At 39.8% G+C, this 18,964-nt stretch overlaps 1 protein-coding gene across 2 annotated transcripts in view; it reads right to left on the reverse strand.

The window, feature by feature from the left end:
- The window catches only part of Oat (ornithine aminotransferase), a 19,990-nt gene extending 4,920 nt beyond the window's left edge, over positions 1–15,070 (reverse strand). The window contains exons 1-10 of one of the 2 annotated variants that reach the window (XM_013503082.1): positions 14,976–15,041; positions 14,214–14,329; positions 10,446–10,528; positions 8,737–8,941; positions 6,691–6,915; positions 6,483–6,578; positions 3,837–3,964; positions 2,546–2,668; positions 1,397–1,525; positions 485–598 (exon numbers count right to left, since the gene is read on the reverse strand). In XM_013503082.1, the coding sequence (XP_013358536.1) occupies positions 485–598; positions 1,397–1,525; positions 2,546–2,668; positions 3,837–3,964; positions 6,483–6,578; positions 6,691–6,915; positions 8,737–8,935 (1,014 nt within the window). In that variant the 5' untranslated portion in view covers positions 8,936–8,941; positions 10,446–10,528; positions 14,214–14,329; positions 14,976–15,041. Of the gene's footprint in view, positions 1–484; positions 599–1,396; positions 1,526–2,545; positions 2,669–3,836; positions 3,965–6,482; positions 6,579–6,690; positions 6,916–8,736; positions 8,942–10,445; positions 10,529–14,213; positions 14,330–14,975 lie in introns of both variants that reach the window. The other variant, XM_005401970.2, reaches the window with a different exon arrangement.
- Between the last annotated feature and the right edge of the window lie 3,894 nt (positions 15,071–18,964).

Below are 18,964 nucleotides of genomic sequence, written 5' to 3' on the forward strand. Positions count from 1 at the left end.
CTAATATCCCCAGTCCCATTTTTTCTTTGTTTTTGTTGTTTTGAGACAGGGTCTCACTAAGTTACCCAGACTGGCCTCCAAACTTGCAATCCTCCTGCCACAACCTCCCAGTTATAGACAAGCACAAGCACATCGCGTTTATTATTTTTATTTATTCGTGGTGCTGGGGATCAAACCCAGTACCTCAGGTATCTAAGCCCTCACTCTATCATAGGGCCAGACCCTCCAGCCCTCAGGGTCAAGCTAAGGTCTCTAAACCCCAGGACTGCAAATTCAGGAAGCCCAGAAAAAAAGCCCAGTCTACTAGACAAGGCAATGGTTAGATTTCTTTTTGAGAAATACCTTGTTCTTAAAATCTTGCCTCTGTACATCACATTCTCTTATACTCAGCAATCTTATTAAATTTCTCATTATAGGCCCAAATGAAAAATCACCCCAACATTACTTAAACAAATAGATACCATTAGGCTATATCAATTCTTACCTCAAGGGCTGCAACAGCCACGCGACAGCCCAAGGGATTCCCACCATACGTTGACCCATGTTCCCCTGGTTTAATGGTCAGCATTATGTTGTCATCACATAGCACTGCGGACACCTGAAACAGAATTTTCCACATTGTTTCCTCAGGCTAAGTATTCCTACTCTTAGCACACCAGCAACATAAATATTTATATAAAGCTGATATTAAATTTATATAAAGCTTCAAAAAATGTCACCTAACTACCAGTAATAACCATAGTAATACCCTAACACAACAGGAATACATTAGACACACTTCAATGGAATAGAACAATACAATTTTGGAACTAAGAGAGAAAGGCCATTTCTGCAATAATATAATTTGTAATCCTTTCCAATTTCAAGATGAAATGCTTTGTCTAACCACTTAGAAAACATAGTTGAGCATCCTCTTCAACAAGACAGTTTATTCTAGTCAGCAGAAGCATCCATCCTTCAGACCCCTTTAATCCAGCCCCAGTATTAATGCTGGCTAGCAAACCCAAGAAAAGAACCACAATAAAGCATTAATGTTTTCAATCCCAACTGTTTATAAAGTTACAACTTTAAACAATTCGGAAGGCCATGTTTCTAAATACTGAAAAGAAGGACACAGGCACTTACAGCAGTACTTTACAGCTAAGATGTTTCAATCCTAATCAAAGGCCATAAGGAAATTCCAAAGCATACTCCAGTTTTTCCATCAAAATTAACTGAGTCACATAACTGAAACCTTAAATATTTTTACTGTAGATATTTCAGGAGGCCATAGCACATTTGGTAAAAATCAAACCATCTGAAAGACATTCTTGATATAATCACTGGGTGTGAAATATTTTAGAGCTGTATTTCAGGACAGCTGGGAATGGAAAGAAAGGCTGAAAATTAAACTTACAGGGTATAAGCCTCCAGAAAGGGCCTTTCCAAGAAGAACTATGTCAGGTCTAACATTTTCATGATCAACAGCCAACCATTTACCAGTTCTGGCCAACCCTGTCTGTATCTCATCAGCAATAAACAGGACCTATTGGGAAACAATACAATGCTGTTATTTTCATTTCCATAGGGAAAACAGCAATCAGTATATTACTTCCCCCTCCCCACAAATGTGTAGTTTTGTCATGCCCTCTCTCGTGAAAATGTTTAATCATCCACATAATTTTAAGAACATCTTACGAAAATCCTGTAAACACACCAACTGTTTCCTGTGTCAGGCCACTTCCTCCTTAGGGGCCCCATCCACTGCTCTACAGACGTGGAAAGGCGTTCATATAAACGTGAGGGGTTCATAGCACTCTTTTGGCTATAGCTACCTTCTGGGATAAGTTAATTCACTCAGTTACTCCATAAACATTCATCAATTATTTTATGTGACAGGAATTATCAATGACAAACAAAATTCATGAGGATTAGCCTTACTGGGAGGGAGGAGAGGTCATAACTTGTGCAAAGAGGGACAGCACCAGGACTGTGAGGGATTAAGAATGCCACGATCCTAGAGGAGAGAGGAGGGAAACACCGTGGGGCCAGGAGATCCCCAGCTCCACTCACAGCCCAGGGTCTGGCCAGTGTTCCAGGGACTAAACAGATTCCAATGCAGGTTTCTAAGCACTAAAGAGCTTGTGAGCTCTAGGAAAGATGTCTACCTCTAGAGGAAGGGTGATTTAGTCTCCACTTATCCCATGAGCAGAATTCAAGAAGATGGAGGAAGTCAGGCCTGTGGGGCTTCATTAAAAATAGTTAAGATAAGCTGAGTATGGTGGCACAAGCCTCAGGAGGCTGAGACAGGAGAATTACCATAAATTCAAAGCCAGCCTGGGCTACTTGGTGAGTTCAAGACTAGCCTGAACTATATATCAAGAAGACCCTGTCTGAAAAATAAAAAATAGTTAAACCAGGCATGGTGGTGCACACCTATAATCCTAGCACTCAGGAGGCTGAGGCAAGAGGATTGCCTCAAGTTCAAGGCAAGACTGGACTACAGTGCGAGACCCTATCTCAAAAAAAAAATAAAATAGTAAAAGAAATAGTTAAGATGAACAACCTCATGCCTTGTGCAGAGTTCTCGAACTCCCACTAGGTACCCTGGATCTGGAACAACAACACCTGCTTCGCCCTGAATTGGTTCTACCATGAAGGCAGCAACATTTGGATCCTGAAGAGCACGCTACAAAAGAAACAAAGAAGTTTTAATAACTTCCCTTCTACTTTATTTGGAAATCTGAAATCATATAGAGAATATTTTTTCTGTTAAGTACACAAATCAAATGTTTGCACTAACATATTGTACTTCACAATTTTTTTTTCATTTTAAAGAGAAAAGAACAAAAACAAAATTAAAACAAAGACAAAAAACAACACAAAAACTATAAAAACAATACAGAATTTCAAAACGAGATGATAGGAAGTCAACAGTGGTTGTTGTACTACTTACTGTCATCTTCAAAAAAATGAAAGAAGGGAAATATACATACACATAAGATAGCTAAGATAATTACACTACTAATTTCTACTGGCTTATTGAAAGGAGCAGTTCATGTTTGTTTCATCAATCTTGCAAACCTGTATCTGGTAATCTGAACTACTTCATAAATTTAACAGCTGTCACTGACATTCAGTTCCTGAAAACTCCAAATACTTCAGGTTTAAATAACACAATCTGCCAGGCATGGTAGTGCATGCCTATAATCCAACACTCTGGGAGGCTAAAGCAAAAGGATCACAAGTTCAAGCCCAGCCTGGGCACCTTAGTGGCACCTTGTCTCAGAATAAAACATTTTTAAAAAGCGCTGGAAATGTAGTTCAGCACAAAGGCCCTGGATTCAATCCCCAGTACCAAAAACAAAAACAAAAACAAAGAAAAACACTATGCTACATTTTTCTAATACATAAATGTAGCATTAAATGAAACCTAAAGGAAATAGCCTCTTAAAGCGTTTTAAAGGTTCTTCCAAAATAGTCCTCTTTGGGGTTAGGGATATATATCTCAATGCTAAGCGAATTTGCCTAGCAAGCACATGACCCTGAGCTAAATCCCCAGCACTAAAAAAAAAAAAAAGAAAAAAAAGGGAGGAGGAGGAGTCTAAAATGTTGGACTAACTTAAAGATAATTTTTCATTGCATTCACATAATGTTTTGCTGTTGTTGTTGTTGTTGTTGTTCTGTAGTGCTAAGGACTGAGTCCAGGGCCTGGTACATGTTAAACAAGTGTTCCATCAATGAGCTACATCCTCACCTCTCAGATTATATTTTTAATTCACATACTCAACTGAAGTAATTCATTCAAAACAGTTTCTATTTACTATGAGCTAAACACCACAATACCCCTGAAGTACCTCGAGTGCAGGCAGATCATTATATGGGATGATTTCAAAACCTGGCATGAAAGGTCCAAACCCTTCATAACTGGTTGGGTCTGTGGAACTGGAGATGGCAGACAATGTTCTACCCCAAAAGTTTCCAGCTAGAAAGGAGAAACAGTGATTATTCCAAAGAAATTCATAAATTTAAAAGCACTGTCCCCACAAAATACCTTAGGAAACTAAAAAATAAATCAAGAGTTTGCTGTGGAGAGCTATCCAGTGAGCTTTCAATTATTGAAACAAAATCTGATATTAAATATCATGGTACTTCTGACATAAAACACTTAGGCCTGAAAGCCTGACCCTGCAATTACTATTTTACGTTCTTCTATACTGCACCCCAACAGCTATATATATCCCTGAGGTTAGATAATTTCTTTTCTTAGAATCATCCCAACCCAACACCAAACTCTAACAATTGAGATACTTAGTCCCCGCTTCCCAGAGAAAGTGCATTTAGGATAGTGATATAAGGAAATACTCTTCATGAAGAATTAGCAATTTTCCTGTTAAAAATTCAATACTGCAGGCTGGGGCTGGGGATTTAGCACAGCAGCACAGCGCCTGCCCAGCAAGTTGCAAGGTCGTGAGTTCAATTCCAGGTACAAAAAAAAAAAAAAAAAAAAACAATACTGCAGGCTAACTACTAAATGCATTTTTAATTTCACTTAGGAAAAGAACCTCAGGTAATCCAAACATTTTCCATTTTGTCTTGATATTACAACCCTTTATGTTAGATGGCAGATATCCACCTCTCTTCAGGGCAGCTTTTTATTCATAAATAAATGTAACTAGGTACTGCCAGGTGTCAGGCACTACACTATGAGTAGGGGAAGAATGCTGATCCCATCTTGCAAGCTCACCGCCTTCAAGGAGTTCCCTTTCTAGTAGGGAAAAACACTGTAACATAAATCAGAAAAGCTAATGAACCACACAATTTAAGGCAGGGCCAAATTCAAGAAGCAACAAAGCACAATATCACAGAAGACAGGGATTTGTCTCCATTAAGAATGCTTTTGTATCAAGCGCCTGCCTGGCAAGCGCAAGGTCATGAGTTCGGTTCCCGGTACCGGAGAAAAACCAAAAACCAAAAACCAAAAAAAAAAAAAAAGAATGCTTTTGTATCTTCCTACCACTTCAGCAACTCAGTTAACTCAGTACTGGATTATTTGTTTCTTGGCCTCTCTACTACTCTTGGGAAAGTTTCATTTGCATCACTTACACACCCTGACTTTTGTTTATCCACAAAAACAGAATATATTGAATTTTTGGTTTGGTTTTCTTTAGTTTGGTTTTTGTTTTGTTTTGTTTTGTTTTGTTGGTAGCACCAGAGACTGAACCCAGGCAGGGCTTTCATACCGAGTCATATCCTCAACCCTTTTTTATTTTTGAGACAGGGTCTCACTAAATTACTAAGTTGCACAGGCTGGGCTCAAACTTGTGATCTTTCTGCCTCAGCCTCCCAGAGTGCTCGGATAATAGGTGTGTGCCATCTCACCCCAGTAGGATATTGATTTTAATCCAGCTTTTTCAAGAAAAAAACACTAATGAGACCATAAACATATCTGCCCTCCTATACCTAGCCTCAGGTGTCTCATCCTCCACAGCTCACTGTGGAAGAAGAGCAACTTACAGTTGGGGACAGTCTTCCACTGTCTCTCCACCCTACTGACTCACCAGCATCTCTCATTACTTGGGCAAAAACATCTTTGCACCCTTTGCTAAAAAGAAAGAGACTGGACACAGTCTGTGAGAACGAAAATCACCAGAAACACCATTTTTTGTCTGTAAGAGACAGTTACGTTGTCCTACAACTAAGGCACAAGATTTTAAAACTGCAAGTTACAGAGTTGTATATTTCTTTGGAAATACTAATTTGTTATTTCAGATACCATTTATCTCCAGTTATCAAGAGAACTCTGGATCCTATTACAGTATGGAGTTTATAATTAAAATGCATATGTTCACAAAAAAATAGTTAATGATTTCAATTATCACATGCATGAAATTTGACCATGTACAGTGACAAGGTAATACATACTTTGTTTCTTTGAAAACTAAAATCAAAGCTTAAAAACTTAGAACCTATCATTTTAATATTATATGAAGATTCTGAAAGTTAGATTACATCATCTCAATTAATTCTCTCTAACCAGAATTCAAGTTATTCTTCTCAACCATTCCCAGAAATGTAAAGAGGGCAACACCAGGCCTCCTCTTCCTACCAGCATCTGAGCAGCACACAGCACAATGGTATATCCAGGGTTAAGGCCAAATGCCAGCTCATATGTAGGCCCCCCTCAACACACTCCAATTCTAGCACCTGACAAAATCCTTCCATCACAAATCATCTAATTAACTGGAAGACTGCTATGGAAATAATCACTCATTTCAAGGAAGCCTGAGAAGTAGGGAGCTAAGAAAGACAAAGCTCATATATGAAGAAATAACTTAGAAATAAATCCAAGGACAGGAAATCCATCATTGATTTTGATGAAACATTCAGCAAATAAGTTATCATGTACTAGGCAAACACATTAGAAATATTTCATCAACAAATTAAAAGTATAAGTGATATTGTATATTTAACTTATAACAGTTAAATTTAATTTCACATACCTGCAAAAATAATCTTTGCTTTGTATTTCTGAATGCCTTTCACAGTATAGCCCCACCGACGAGCAAGTTTACAGGCAGTCTCGCCAGCCTCCACTCCTGCAGGCGGGGGCGGGAGGGAGTGCACATGTTTAAATAATGCTATAAACAATCAGAAAACAAGATTATTGCCTTGCCTTGGGTATTGAACAACAAAAAGAAAATACTTTACCTGTGTTCATAGGAAGAACTTTGTGATACTTGAAAAGTTTAGTAATGTACTCCTCGTATTCACCAAGTACGTCATTATAGAAAGCTCGAGATGTTAAGGTCAACTTGTCTACCTGACTCTTCAGAGCATTCACAATCTTGGGGTGGCAGTGCCCTTGGCTGACTGCACTGTAAGCACTCAGGAAGTCGAAATATTTTCTGCCTTCTACATCCCACACATAAATACCTACAACACATAGGGAAGGGAAATAATTGTAGAAAATTATTGTATGGCATAAAATACAAAGGCTAAGAATGCTAGCAAGCCCTTTGAATACTCCATATAAAACTCTATTTTTTATGACTGAGTTTTTTTTAGCTCAAGCATAATAAAATATAGTTTATAGGAATTATTCAGCACATATTTTCCACCCAGCTCCAAAATACTCTTGGAAAGTTTATAAATTCTGGAGTGATACCTCCACCTAATTTTTCCCCAGCACTGGGGATTGAAACCAAGGCCTTCACACTGAGCTACATCACCAGCCCACTTTGTATTTCATTTGAGACATGGTCTTGCTAAATCACCCACACTGGACTCAAGCTTGTGGTCTTCCTGCCTCAGACTCTAAGAGTGCTGGGATTACAGGTGTGTACCATCACATCCAGCTGACTTCACCTCATTTAACATTTAGGAGACAAAATTAGAACTCAAAAGTAAGGAAATATAACAAACAGATAATAAACAAACATATAACAAAAATATAACAAACAGATAATAAACAAACATATAACAAACAGAAATCATGAAAAGTAACTACTACAACCCACAGAATGGGAATATTTGTAAATCTTGTATCTGATAAGGATCTAGAAGGTATGATCGAATAATATGGTGAATTTTTAAAAAAATTCTTAACGATTTACTGCAGTAAAACATACACTGCCATTAATCCCCTCTGAACTACTCCCTCTTACATTGAACATGCTTATCCCATCATTCTTGCCACTCTTGTGAAGCAGTTCTAGCAGTCCTCTTTCATGAATGTCTTTAGTTATACTGTCAATTCGAAACATTTTCCTTTCATGGTCATTTAGCATTCAGGGAAGAGCTAGAAGTTGCAAAGTACCAGATATTTTTATCACCCTGCCTTACAACTGGATGGCATTCAGCAGCAGCATTCACTGTATTTTAGGGGGTTGGTTTGTTTTTTGTTCTGCTTTTTGAGACACGGTCTTGCTATATAGTCCAAACTGGCCTTGAACCCATGGCAATCATCCTGCCTCTGCCTCCCAAGTGCTGGGATTACAGGTATGCTCCACCATGCTCAGTTATTGTATTTTTGAATACACCTTGTAAAGACACCAAAAGAGACTTCCAAAATTGCTTCAGAAAGTGGCAAGAATGATGGGATAAGTGTGCTTAAAGCCAGGGGGAGAATTTTGAGTGGAATAAAGGACAACATACTAAATCTAAATTAATCTATAGATTAGATAATGGTGCTTTATTGGTGCTAATTTCCTGATTTTGGTAATTACATGTGGTTGTAAAAAAGAAAGTCCTAGTGTCTTAGGAAACATACACTAAGTGTTTAGGGATGAAGATATCTACAACTTCCAAACAGTTCAGAAAAAAAAAATGTATAGTATGTGGGAGTGAGAAAGGATAGGAGAGAACATGACAAAAGTGGTAAATGTCAGCACTTAAGAAATCTGGAAAAAGGATAAAAGAAAAATCTTAGTACAGTTGTTACAACTTTTCTTCTTCTATGTCTAACATTATACCAAAATAAAAGCTAACAGGAAGAGATGACTGCAATATCACAGTACTTTTCGTACTTCCCCTGCATTTCCTCTTGGTGAGCCACACCGTGACAAAGACTAACTGATCATCTCTGTGGCCACACAGCACCCAGTGCAGCCACACCAGACACACAGGCAGGCTACATGAACCCTATCTGCGTTCAATGCATCTGGGGAAATCGATACTGAGAAAGTACAAAAGCAATTCATTTTTATCAAAAAAATTTCAAGCAAAAAGGAGTGGGGGTTAATTTGAGACACATACCTTTTCCTCTCTCCAGAGCCACAGGTAAAGGATGGTAATTATGTGCACCATATTTAGATTCTCGCTCAAAAATGTAATCAGAGGATGGAGGGCCTTGGACTGTCTTCTTAGTTGCAACAGATGTGGCACAAGTCACTGAAGAATGAACTCCACGACGAAGTACAGCAAGGATTTGCAAATGTGCTAGCTTGGAAAGCATTGCGTCCTTCAAACAAAACAAACAAACAAACAGACAATCACAGGCCTGTCCAGAGAAAAGAGAAGATACTAAGAGTAAGAGCCTTTCCAGAGTCAATGCATGTCTGCTCCCTAAGCATCTGGTGAGCATCTACCACAATTAGTATCAGGCTTGATGATGCCTCACGTAGGGAAGAAATCAGAGGCAGGGGACCAAATCAAAGCAAAAGGATGTTGGACAGCAGCATGGGGCAAAAGGGAGGAGCTGAGAATTACTTTAGACAGTGTCTTGTTATATTGCCCAGGCTGGCCCTCCCTCATAGCTGGGAGTACCCAGCCATGCCACCACGGCCACCATCACCACCCTCACTTCTATTTGGCATTTTGACTCAGTCCTTGGTCCTTGTATATGAGAAGTGAAGAAACTGAGAAGGAAATTGGGGCTGGAAATACAACTCAGTGGTAAAGCATTTGCCTATCCTGTAGGACAGAAAATCCTGGCTTCAATGCCTAGTACCACAGAAAAGGAAAAGAAAGGAAAGGAAAGGAAAGGAAAGGAAAGGAAAGGAAAGGAAAGGAAAGAGGAAAAAGAGGGGAAGGATTTGGGTTCTACAAAGATAATAGGGGTCATCCTCAAAGAAAAAGGTGACTTTATGGGAATGGAAAGAGCTTAGCACCAAAAGAAAGTACAAAAGGTAAATAGCATAATTTAGCCACAAATATCTAAAATTTCTATAGGTCAAATTTATTATAAACAAAGGTAAATGGGCAAAAAAAAAGAGTAGGAAAAAATGTTTTTTGCAATTTTACCATTAAGTTGAACCAAAATAATTATACAAATATAAAAGATGAAAGCAGGCAATTCCCAAAGAAACATTCTACTTCACTATGATACTAGCTTTCTCCCTAAAAAAAAAAAAAAAAGTTGTATCAGGAAAACAACTGTTGGAAGGAGAAAAACGCACTTAAGACCTAGAGAACAACAAACTATAGCTCAGGCAGTCATACAAATTCCAGTACCAAAACCAGAGCACACCAAGGAGCACTCATCTGTTTATATATTTCAGAGTCACTCATTAGTCTTTCCATCCACAGCAGCCCTAAATCCGTCCCCTGCCAGTGTTTTACCCACCTTCTATATCCAGCTTACCATTCAGCATCATGATAAGCCAGGAGTAAAGATAAGTTACAGAAGAAACTAAAAAAAAAGAAATGCAAGAACATACATAGCAATCATACCTAGGAGAAAAATGTTTTTAAGATAAATTCAAGATCAGGAGAAAGTTGCCAAGAACTAGGTCTATATATACCTATTTTTAAAAAGACTAATTCAAGTTTCAACAGAACTCTATCAGTAACAAGTCAAACCATGCATAATCGCTTAGCATTCCTGATCGGAGCTGCCAAGCTAGCAAAACACGAGTAAACTTGGCTTACTTCCCTCTCAACTTGGCAATATCCAGTACAGCCCAGTGTTCAGGAATTCACAATTACTAAGCAAAATCCAGCACTCTGACTTGCCAAAGACTTACCAACTCTTCTTTCTTCCACCGTTCAGGCTAGAATATAGATTTTTCACTGGAGATCCAGGGACAGCCTTCAGAGGATCCAGTAACTGAAATAAAATGCAGAATTGAATGCAAAAGTATATTTTTCCAGGGCTGGCGATATAGCTCAGTGGCATGAGCGCCTTCCTGGCAAGCGCAAGGTCATGAGTTCAATCCCCAGTACCACAAAAAAAAAAAAAAAAAGTATATTTTTCCAAGGAGAAGGTCAATAATTTTCACCAGATCTTATCTCAAAGTGGTATGTATCAATAAACAAAAAAAGTGATGTAAGAATTATTAAGCCAGGGAAAGCCAAGAGCAAAAATGTATAACTGTACTAGAGAGAACAACTCCCCAAATACCACTACTAAGTCTAAAATACTGACTTTAGAATTTCTTTCTTCTACTCCTTATGCTCTACTCCATATGAATTAACCATTCACCACTAAAAAATTAAAGTAACGTTAATTTTTGCCTATCAAATTAGCAATAAAATACAGCAATGTATTCTCGCAGACATACTTAGTGGTATTCTATAGGGAATCAAGTTTCTGAAGAGTTGTTAGCTATAATAAAAGCCTTAGAACTGTTTGTACTCAAACCAACAATTTCACTCCCATAACATTATAGAGAAATACTCATAAATGCACAATATTCATGCATAAAAATGCTCAACAGAATGGTTCAACATAATCGTGTAAATAATGCATAGCCATTTAAAATAAGTTTTTAATGATGACATGGTGATAACTTTTACTCAAGTGAAGAAAATAAAATCATACATACAGGATGCTCAACTGTACAAAAATGTAAGGAAAAACTACAGGAAAGGTCAGCTGTAGCTAACTATTCTGTATCTTCTCCAATGACCATGAAAAACTTATAAGAAGAAACACTGAAAATAAAACTGGGTGCCGAGGTAATTAGGACCTAGAGAACATCAAACTACTGCTATATTTGACAGACAAAAAATTAGGATGCTTTGTTAAATTAGACAAACGAAGTTTACACAAAAAATAAAACCAAAAGAAAGGGTTTGATAAGCTTTGAGAGAACACAATGTGGTTACAAGAAAAGTACAAGTTACTACCCCTAAAAAATGCAAGGCGGAATATGATAATTAGGTCCAAAATCCTGTCTGTTCCTAGGGAACAGAGTCAAATTCTAAAATATCTACACGATGATTTTACTATTAAGGTCTGCAGCTCTGTGACCTCACTAGTAGCAAAAAGGAGAGGCACTCAAAAATAGTATAAAAAGATACTAAAAACACACTGAACAGCATTTTCTATGCTAATTAATAGGCTCATAAAAGACTGCAAGTGAAAAGATTCTCTGAGATTATCCCATTTTATACAATAGTTAACTGCTTAACTAATTCCCAACAGAAATACGATGAAGATCCATTTATCTGCTAAGTTCAAGTAGTTTTATTAAAGAATAATTCTAACATGGTGATAAAACAGTAACATTTAAAATAGTACTAGTTCTTACTCTTCAAGGTCTTAAATATGAACTGTAATTATTTAATTCAACTGGGAACAATCACAAGTTGCACGCTTCTGATATTCCATGATCTTGTGAACACATTTCTATTAAACAACCTTTTGGGTTCAGGTTACTGTGCTTGGCATTATATGAGAAATACTAGAATAGAATGAAAAATAGTTTTAAAATAGCTAATATCAATAATCTCCTCTTCCAAATAGGTTTGAAAAATCAGAAGAATAGAATGAGAAAGTCCACAGAGTTCAATGGCCACGATTTAAATGTTGTCCTTGGCTCTTAAAGAGTATCTCTGGGTGATTTTGTTAATCTTTCTACACTTTAATTCTCCTATTTGTAAAACTAGGCTGAAGCCATTCAAGGGCATTCCTGGGGATTAGGAGTTCATATAAAGCCCTAAATCGAGTACAAAATGGCTATTCATTTTCTGCTCTTACATTCACAAGAGAACTAGTTGACTTCTACAGTACAAAAAATGCCATAGTTTCTTTTTAAAACTGAGTATTTTTCCTTCAAAATAAAATTTTGATTAAAAAAAGGAAGCAAGCAAGAAAAATATGTGTAGTTGCCTACTTAAGAGATAACTATTAACTTTTTTGTACACATTAATACATAAATACATAATACATAAATAATAAATTATATAATACATAAATGATAAATACATAATACATAAATACATACACAGTAGTGGTTTTTTTTCACCTTCTTGTATAGAATTTACCACCTAAAATCCCTCACTGCAGATTCCAATAATTTTGCAGATTTCTGTCACAGGTCCTAACACTTCAGGACACTGACTTTCATACCTGTACCCCTGCTAGACTCTAAGCTTCTTAAAAAGACAATAAAAGTAAATTAGAATTCACTGGAAAAAATTAAAGCACTTATCCCTAGCCAACTTGATCTAATCCAAGAGGAAGCTATCATCACAATCTCTGACCTTATCTGGAAAAACAAATCTTTTCAAGAGGTCACATCATAGATCTACCTGCCTGAAAAGGTCAAAATAATACGTTTTAAGATGTAGTCATGCATTTAACAGGTACTGAGCTCCTGGAAATGAGAACAAATTGCTACTGACAATCTAAGCACTTTGACCATTAAATGTTTTAAGTAATACACATAACACTCCTTCAGGCTACCTTTACTCCCTTCCCCATCACCCCAAGAGATCTGTATGAGAACATCCCTAGAAAACAATTTCCATAAACGGCTGTATTCAGAAGAGCCAAACTAGCCTGCATTGTTAAATACTATTTTCTTAAATAACTCTAAAATAACAATCAGTGTATAAAGTCATCAGCAAGTCATTGGAAATATTCAACCTGAGGAGTAAATTTGGTTTTTGCGATTGTCAAATATTTACTTTTCTTGAGGTAACCATTCACAAAACGGGTTTTTTCTAAGTTCTGCCAACAAAAGCTTTTTTTTTCTTTACTTAATCAATATTCTGACTAAAATTCAACTCAAGTGTGTCACTGGCAAATAAAGTATTACTACTGAAAAAGGATTGGGTCAATGATACCACACCCTCCACACACCTCCAAATTTCTGTTCATTCGTCATTATTTCAAAATGTGTGAGATTTGGCCCATCCTCTAGATCTCAGCAAAGGGCATAAAACATGCACTCAGGGGCTGAGGATTTAGCTCAGCGGCACAGCGCCTGCCTGGCAAGTGCAAGGTTGTGAGTTCGATTCCCGGTACCAGGAAAAAAAAAAAAAAACCCAAAACAAAACCAAAAAAAACATGCACACAAATAAATGTACTACCAGCACAACATATAAGACCGTCTCTTTGACCAAAAAAATGCGTTAAGAATTTTAACTACTTAAAGTTATACCGGGATTTTTTTAGGGGGGGATGCAAAACTAATCTTAAAACACTGAAAAACTGTAAGCTCTGTAATCTAAATCTTATTTTTATTAGTTGATACTACTTGAATCTTTTTCATAGGCAAGAACTAGATTCTCTAAAAACAACCAGGAAACACACACACACACACACACACACACACACACACACACACACGGATATTCCCATGAGAGGCACCTACTGTTCTGTCTCAGATGTATGACAGGAAGACTGGACTGCAATCTAAAGAACAGTTCCAGGATCAAGAGCAAGAACTAGTTTACCTTACAGAAATTCCCAGGAAAGATTCAGAACAGAGAAACTGGAGATTAGTAAAGCCACTTCGTTCCAAAGTCACTTTCTTTTTCCCTACCTTATCACTTTAACTTACCTAAACGGCAAATCTCAACACCAAAAGGCAAGGTATAACGTAGCAAAGGGAGGGGGCCGTGGTTCCACTGGATTCAGTTAAATTTACTGATGCTCGGTAACATTTGCAAAGGAACCCTAAGGACGAGGTAAGTATGCATGCTCAAGTCCTGCTGGCCCAACGCCTTCACACCATCTCATTAACCGGCGTGTACACAGTAACGATCTATTTCTGAAATTCTTTCGTGTGTGGACAAAGAATGGAGCGGGTGGCAAGCTGCGAGAAGGCCGGGCAGGGTTGGCGCGAGGCCCAGAACCCGCACGGGAGGGCGTGGAACCTTTCCCAACAGTCTGCACGAGCGACCCCGGCCGCGACCAAAGTCACCCATTGACTGCGCGGTTCCCCTGTATCAACAAAGCACCTTCCGACCTGGGGGACGAGGGGTGCCCGCTGCGCCCAGCGCCCCCAACGCTTCCCTCCCGGAAACCCCGAGGCCTGAGGCTTCGGGCCTTGGAGAGTCCCGGGGAAGGGTTGAGACCCGGCCCTGGAGGGCCGCGAGCCAGTAGTCGGCGGCTCCGCCCGGTCTGGCAGGCGGAGGTGCCACATCTACAGCCTCTCGCTGTCTCCTCGCCGCCCGCCGCTCGGGGACGAGGATGGGCCGCTACCCTGCCCACAAGAGCCGCCCGCAAGCCGGCCTCCTCCCGGAACCTGGCCCCGAGCCTCTTCCGCCGGCGGCCGCACGTCCCACCCTCAAAGCCCAGCAGGGCTGGGCCAGCGCGGTACCTGACTGCGCCTAGAAGAACCTTCCGCGACACAAGGTGGCGACCTGAGGAGCGCAGCTGCGCCGCACGTCACAAAGCTTAAGAAGTGGCGTCCGCCCCGCCCCGCCCCGGGACATACTCGTCGCCCATTGGCTGAGACGAAGGCAACGCACCAATCGTATAGACCCCCGTGCCGGCCCACCCACTCCTGCGGGAGCCGCAGAAGGGCCCTGCCTGAACGTGATATAGGGGCGGCTCCCTTTCCAGGGCCGGTTGTGCTAAACTGCTATGCCCGCGCTCCTGACGCTAGGGATCACTAGCCTTTGCTGACTGGAAGACGAGGTCCGAAAGTATGAAAAGTCTCTTGACCTCCACCAGCCTGCCACGTTTCCCTAGCCGTGGAACGTGGAGCTGGACAACCGCCTTGAACTCCTGCCCTGAGCCCCTGGAGTTCGTTCACTTCTTTATTTCACAGAGTCTTACCCCCACCACCTACACCAGCACCACCCCAGATGCAGGGACCCCAGGCTCTTGAACCCTGATGGGCTGCATGAATTAGTTGCAATTCATGGTCCACTTCCAGGATCCTTACTGCTGCTAGAAAATCCACTGCCCACGTGTCCGTGGCTGTTGTTAGGTACTTAAATGAGAGAAGCGCGCTCAGAGAATTAATACGCCTGTAGTGCCCTCCACAATGGGTATAAAACTCAGAACTCAAAATGGATATCCTGGGGTGAACTCACGTTCAAATCAGCAGGAATTTGGATATCATTTAGTCTACAACAGGAATTTGGACATCTAATTTAGTCTAATATTAGAAAAGAGATCTAAAGAGAAAAAGTAATTTACCAAGAGTTATCCAGCAGAGGATTGGGCAATCCAGTCCACTGTGCCACCCACTGCTCTCTGAAGGAGGGTGCTGGCCACTGCAGTGAGCAGAAGACTACATGTCAATACTAACCATGGGCCCACAGTGGTTAGTCAGGGTCTCCTCCAGGAACAGCTGACACATTACAGTTAGGAAATTTACATGTGGGGGTGCCAAAGTAAACCACAGGCATGAAAAGTAACTTGGACTTGTACACTAGGGAGGGCCATTATCAACCCTCAAGGTCTGGAAGCGGGATTTCCAGGACCCAAAAAAAGAGAGTAAGAAGAAACTTTTTACTTGGACAAGGGTTATTAGTGATCCCACTGGACAGAGCTGGGTATTAAGCATCCCAGACTCTTCTCTCCTGCTAGGGTTTCACAAGGAATGAAGCCATTAGGCCACAGGCCTAAGGACCCCTTTCAGGCACTCCCTACTGGTCAGCCCAGAGGACACAGAGCACAGTGGGAAAGAGGATACAGGAACAATTAGAAGACATTCAACACACATAACTCACTAAGTCTTTGCTGAACAGAAAATAAAGCCATGCTATTTGGAAGAGGCAGGGAAGTAGAGTGGGCTCAGAGGTAGGGCTATGAACAGACCAGTCATCATGTACTAGTATAGAGCAAGACACCAAAAAGAATTTGTTCATCTTGGGCTTGTTTTGGTCTAGACCAAGTTCACTTGCTCAGACAGTTATGGCTATTTCCTCTCTGGAACTTAGGGAGAACAGAACCTTGCTTTTATTTTTTCTTTCAAGTCTCACCACACCACCCGTTGTTGTTTGACTGACTCTCTGGCAGTTAGGTTATTGTGCCCCAGGGTCAGAAAGGAGTCAAGTCTCTATAGTCCTGCTCTGCAAATCTGGGCAAGTATGGAAGGCCAAGTTTGGCTCTTGAAACTCTTTCAGAAACCCTCCTCAGTTATGTCTTGGCAAGTAGGAGGTAAGTTCAAGAAGAGGGCAAGTATAACACAAAAATATGTTGCAATGCTGTTGGATTTACAGATAAGATGCTCCTTAATGCAGTTTTCACATGTAAGAAACTGCTGAGAGTTGTCTGGGTTTTTATCTTGCTCCTTTATCAGAAAAGGGCAAAGGGTATGAAGAGCATGATAATAATTTTATGGTTTCTCTACTAGCAGTTGTTTTTTCACTTAATATGGCCTAGAAAGATCAACCTGAACTTTATTTTTTTTATTTTAAAAAGGAGGAAAACATTAACAGACATACAACATTTTACAACATATCAAAAGAACAGTACAGACAATACAGAGCTACAAACAAAGTGGTAGGGAATTAACAATGATTGTTGTATTACATACTGATATCTTCAAAGTGGCTTCTCATGAAAACAGACATAGAAATGCAATACTGACAACCTGGACTTTAAAGTTGCTTTTTTTCCAACTATGAAATTGAACTGCTCTATTTGTACACATTGATTTTGTACAATCCAGAAACACATTAGAACAGCATGTACTACAAAGATTTTTGAGCCCTTGAAATTATGAATAGATTGAAGTAATTAACTCCACCATAAAATCTGGAGATATAAAGATTGACCCTCATAACAGATACATAAGACCTAAGTTAATTTCATCAGGTCATTGGACAAATGTCCTTTGAATGAGTTAGGTGCCTTGCCTTGGAAAGAGCTGCACATCAGGCTAGACCACATGAGGTCAGTAAGGAGAGAGAAATCAGAAAAAGTTCCTGCAATGAGTATCAGTGGAAATCTTGCAACTTTGATAATCAAAAAAAGCTGCAACCACATATAAAGGAAAAGAATACAGACAACTCTCCATTATTTAATAACCACAAAAAAATTTATATGTTATGCGTGCTTCTTGCTTCTTATTACTTCTTTCCTTGTCCAACATGTTATTACTTATTATTAGTTTAGTTGACATGTACGTGAACTTCAAAGTTCAATCATTTGATAGCTGAGGAAGAAATCTGATCATAAGCCTCAAAAAATTATCCATGATTTCTACCCAGCTGGAAAAAAAAAATTCTTTTGCAAATTGTATCGCTGTAAAAAGATGTCTTCCCAGCCAAAGACTAGCAACATATGAGATTCATCCCTCCTGCTGCCACTACCTGGAGGAGAGTGAACCCTTCAAGTCCACAATGGTAGAAACCCAGCAGGCAAAGGTAAGCAAAGAAGTACAGCCCAGAAGGGACAGCAGGGGCCAGTTCTAAACTTAAATCTGAACTAGCAAATATATGGGGGCTGGGGATTTAGCTCAGCGGCACAGTGCCTGCCTGGCAAGCGCAAGGTTGTGAGTTCGATTCCCTGTACCGGAGAAAAACCAAAACAAAAAAAAAAATGAACTAGCAACTAGGGAGACTTCAAAGGAAATTTTGCAGTAAAAATATGGGCCCTAACATGAGGATGTGGCTGTTAGGAGTAACTATTTCCTCTCCCCCGTAACTGAACTTCATCTTAGAAGTCTAGCTGCAGCTCCTGTCCTTCCCCATAAAAGGCCCTCCCTGACCCAAGGTTGCAAGACTCTAGTCCTCCCCCTCCTCCTCAGTACTTCTCTTCACTTCTCATCTCCTACCTGCTGTCATTATTAACCTACTATGTCTGTCTAGCTCTTTCTCTCTATTTATGACTTTCAGAGTGAATGTTCTTAAAGGTAGAGCCTGTCTTGCAGGACTTTTACAGCCTCCCAGCACCCTTTCCATTGCTTTTTATAGGAATAGTTTACTCTTGTCACTGCTCATCTGTAATTTCCCTCAGTGGGAATTAGAGGAAGAGCAGATAGCCATTGTGGGTATATGGCCTTAGGATTCCAAGAGCCTAGGTGGCCCATAGCCCTCTCCACCCTAGAAGAATGACAGCCATTCAGATCAAAGCCTTAAAAGCTTAAGTTAAAGGAGGAAAATACTTCGAAGTGTTACCATTCACCCATATCTCCATACTAGTCTTACTGAAGGGCTATCACATACTGAAGGACTGTCATGTGCCAAAGAAATGGCTGATAAGTTTATATGGTTGTGTCCTAAAGAGAAGGCAATGGTCCTAAAGCTCAGCATAGAGCATGAGACCTGGAAGGGAGCCTCTGGGAGGATCTTGGGATCTTGGCTGTGACTGGAGGATATTGTGCACCTGGAAGGGAAAGTGAACAACAGA

Source organism: Chinchilla lanigera, unplaced genomic scaffold (assembly GCF_000276665.1).
Source record: "Chinchilla lanigera isolate Chin_1 unplaced genomic scaffold, ChiLan1.0 scaffold00076, whole genome shotgun sequence".
In the NCBI taxonomy this organism is placed as follows: domain Eukaryota; kingdom Metazoa; phylum Chordata; class Mammalia; order Rodentia; family Chinchillidae; genus Chinchilla; species Chinchilla lanigera.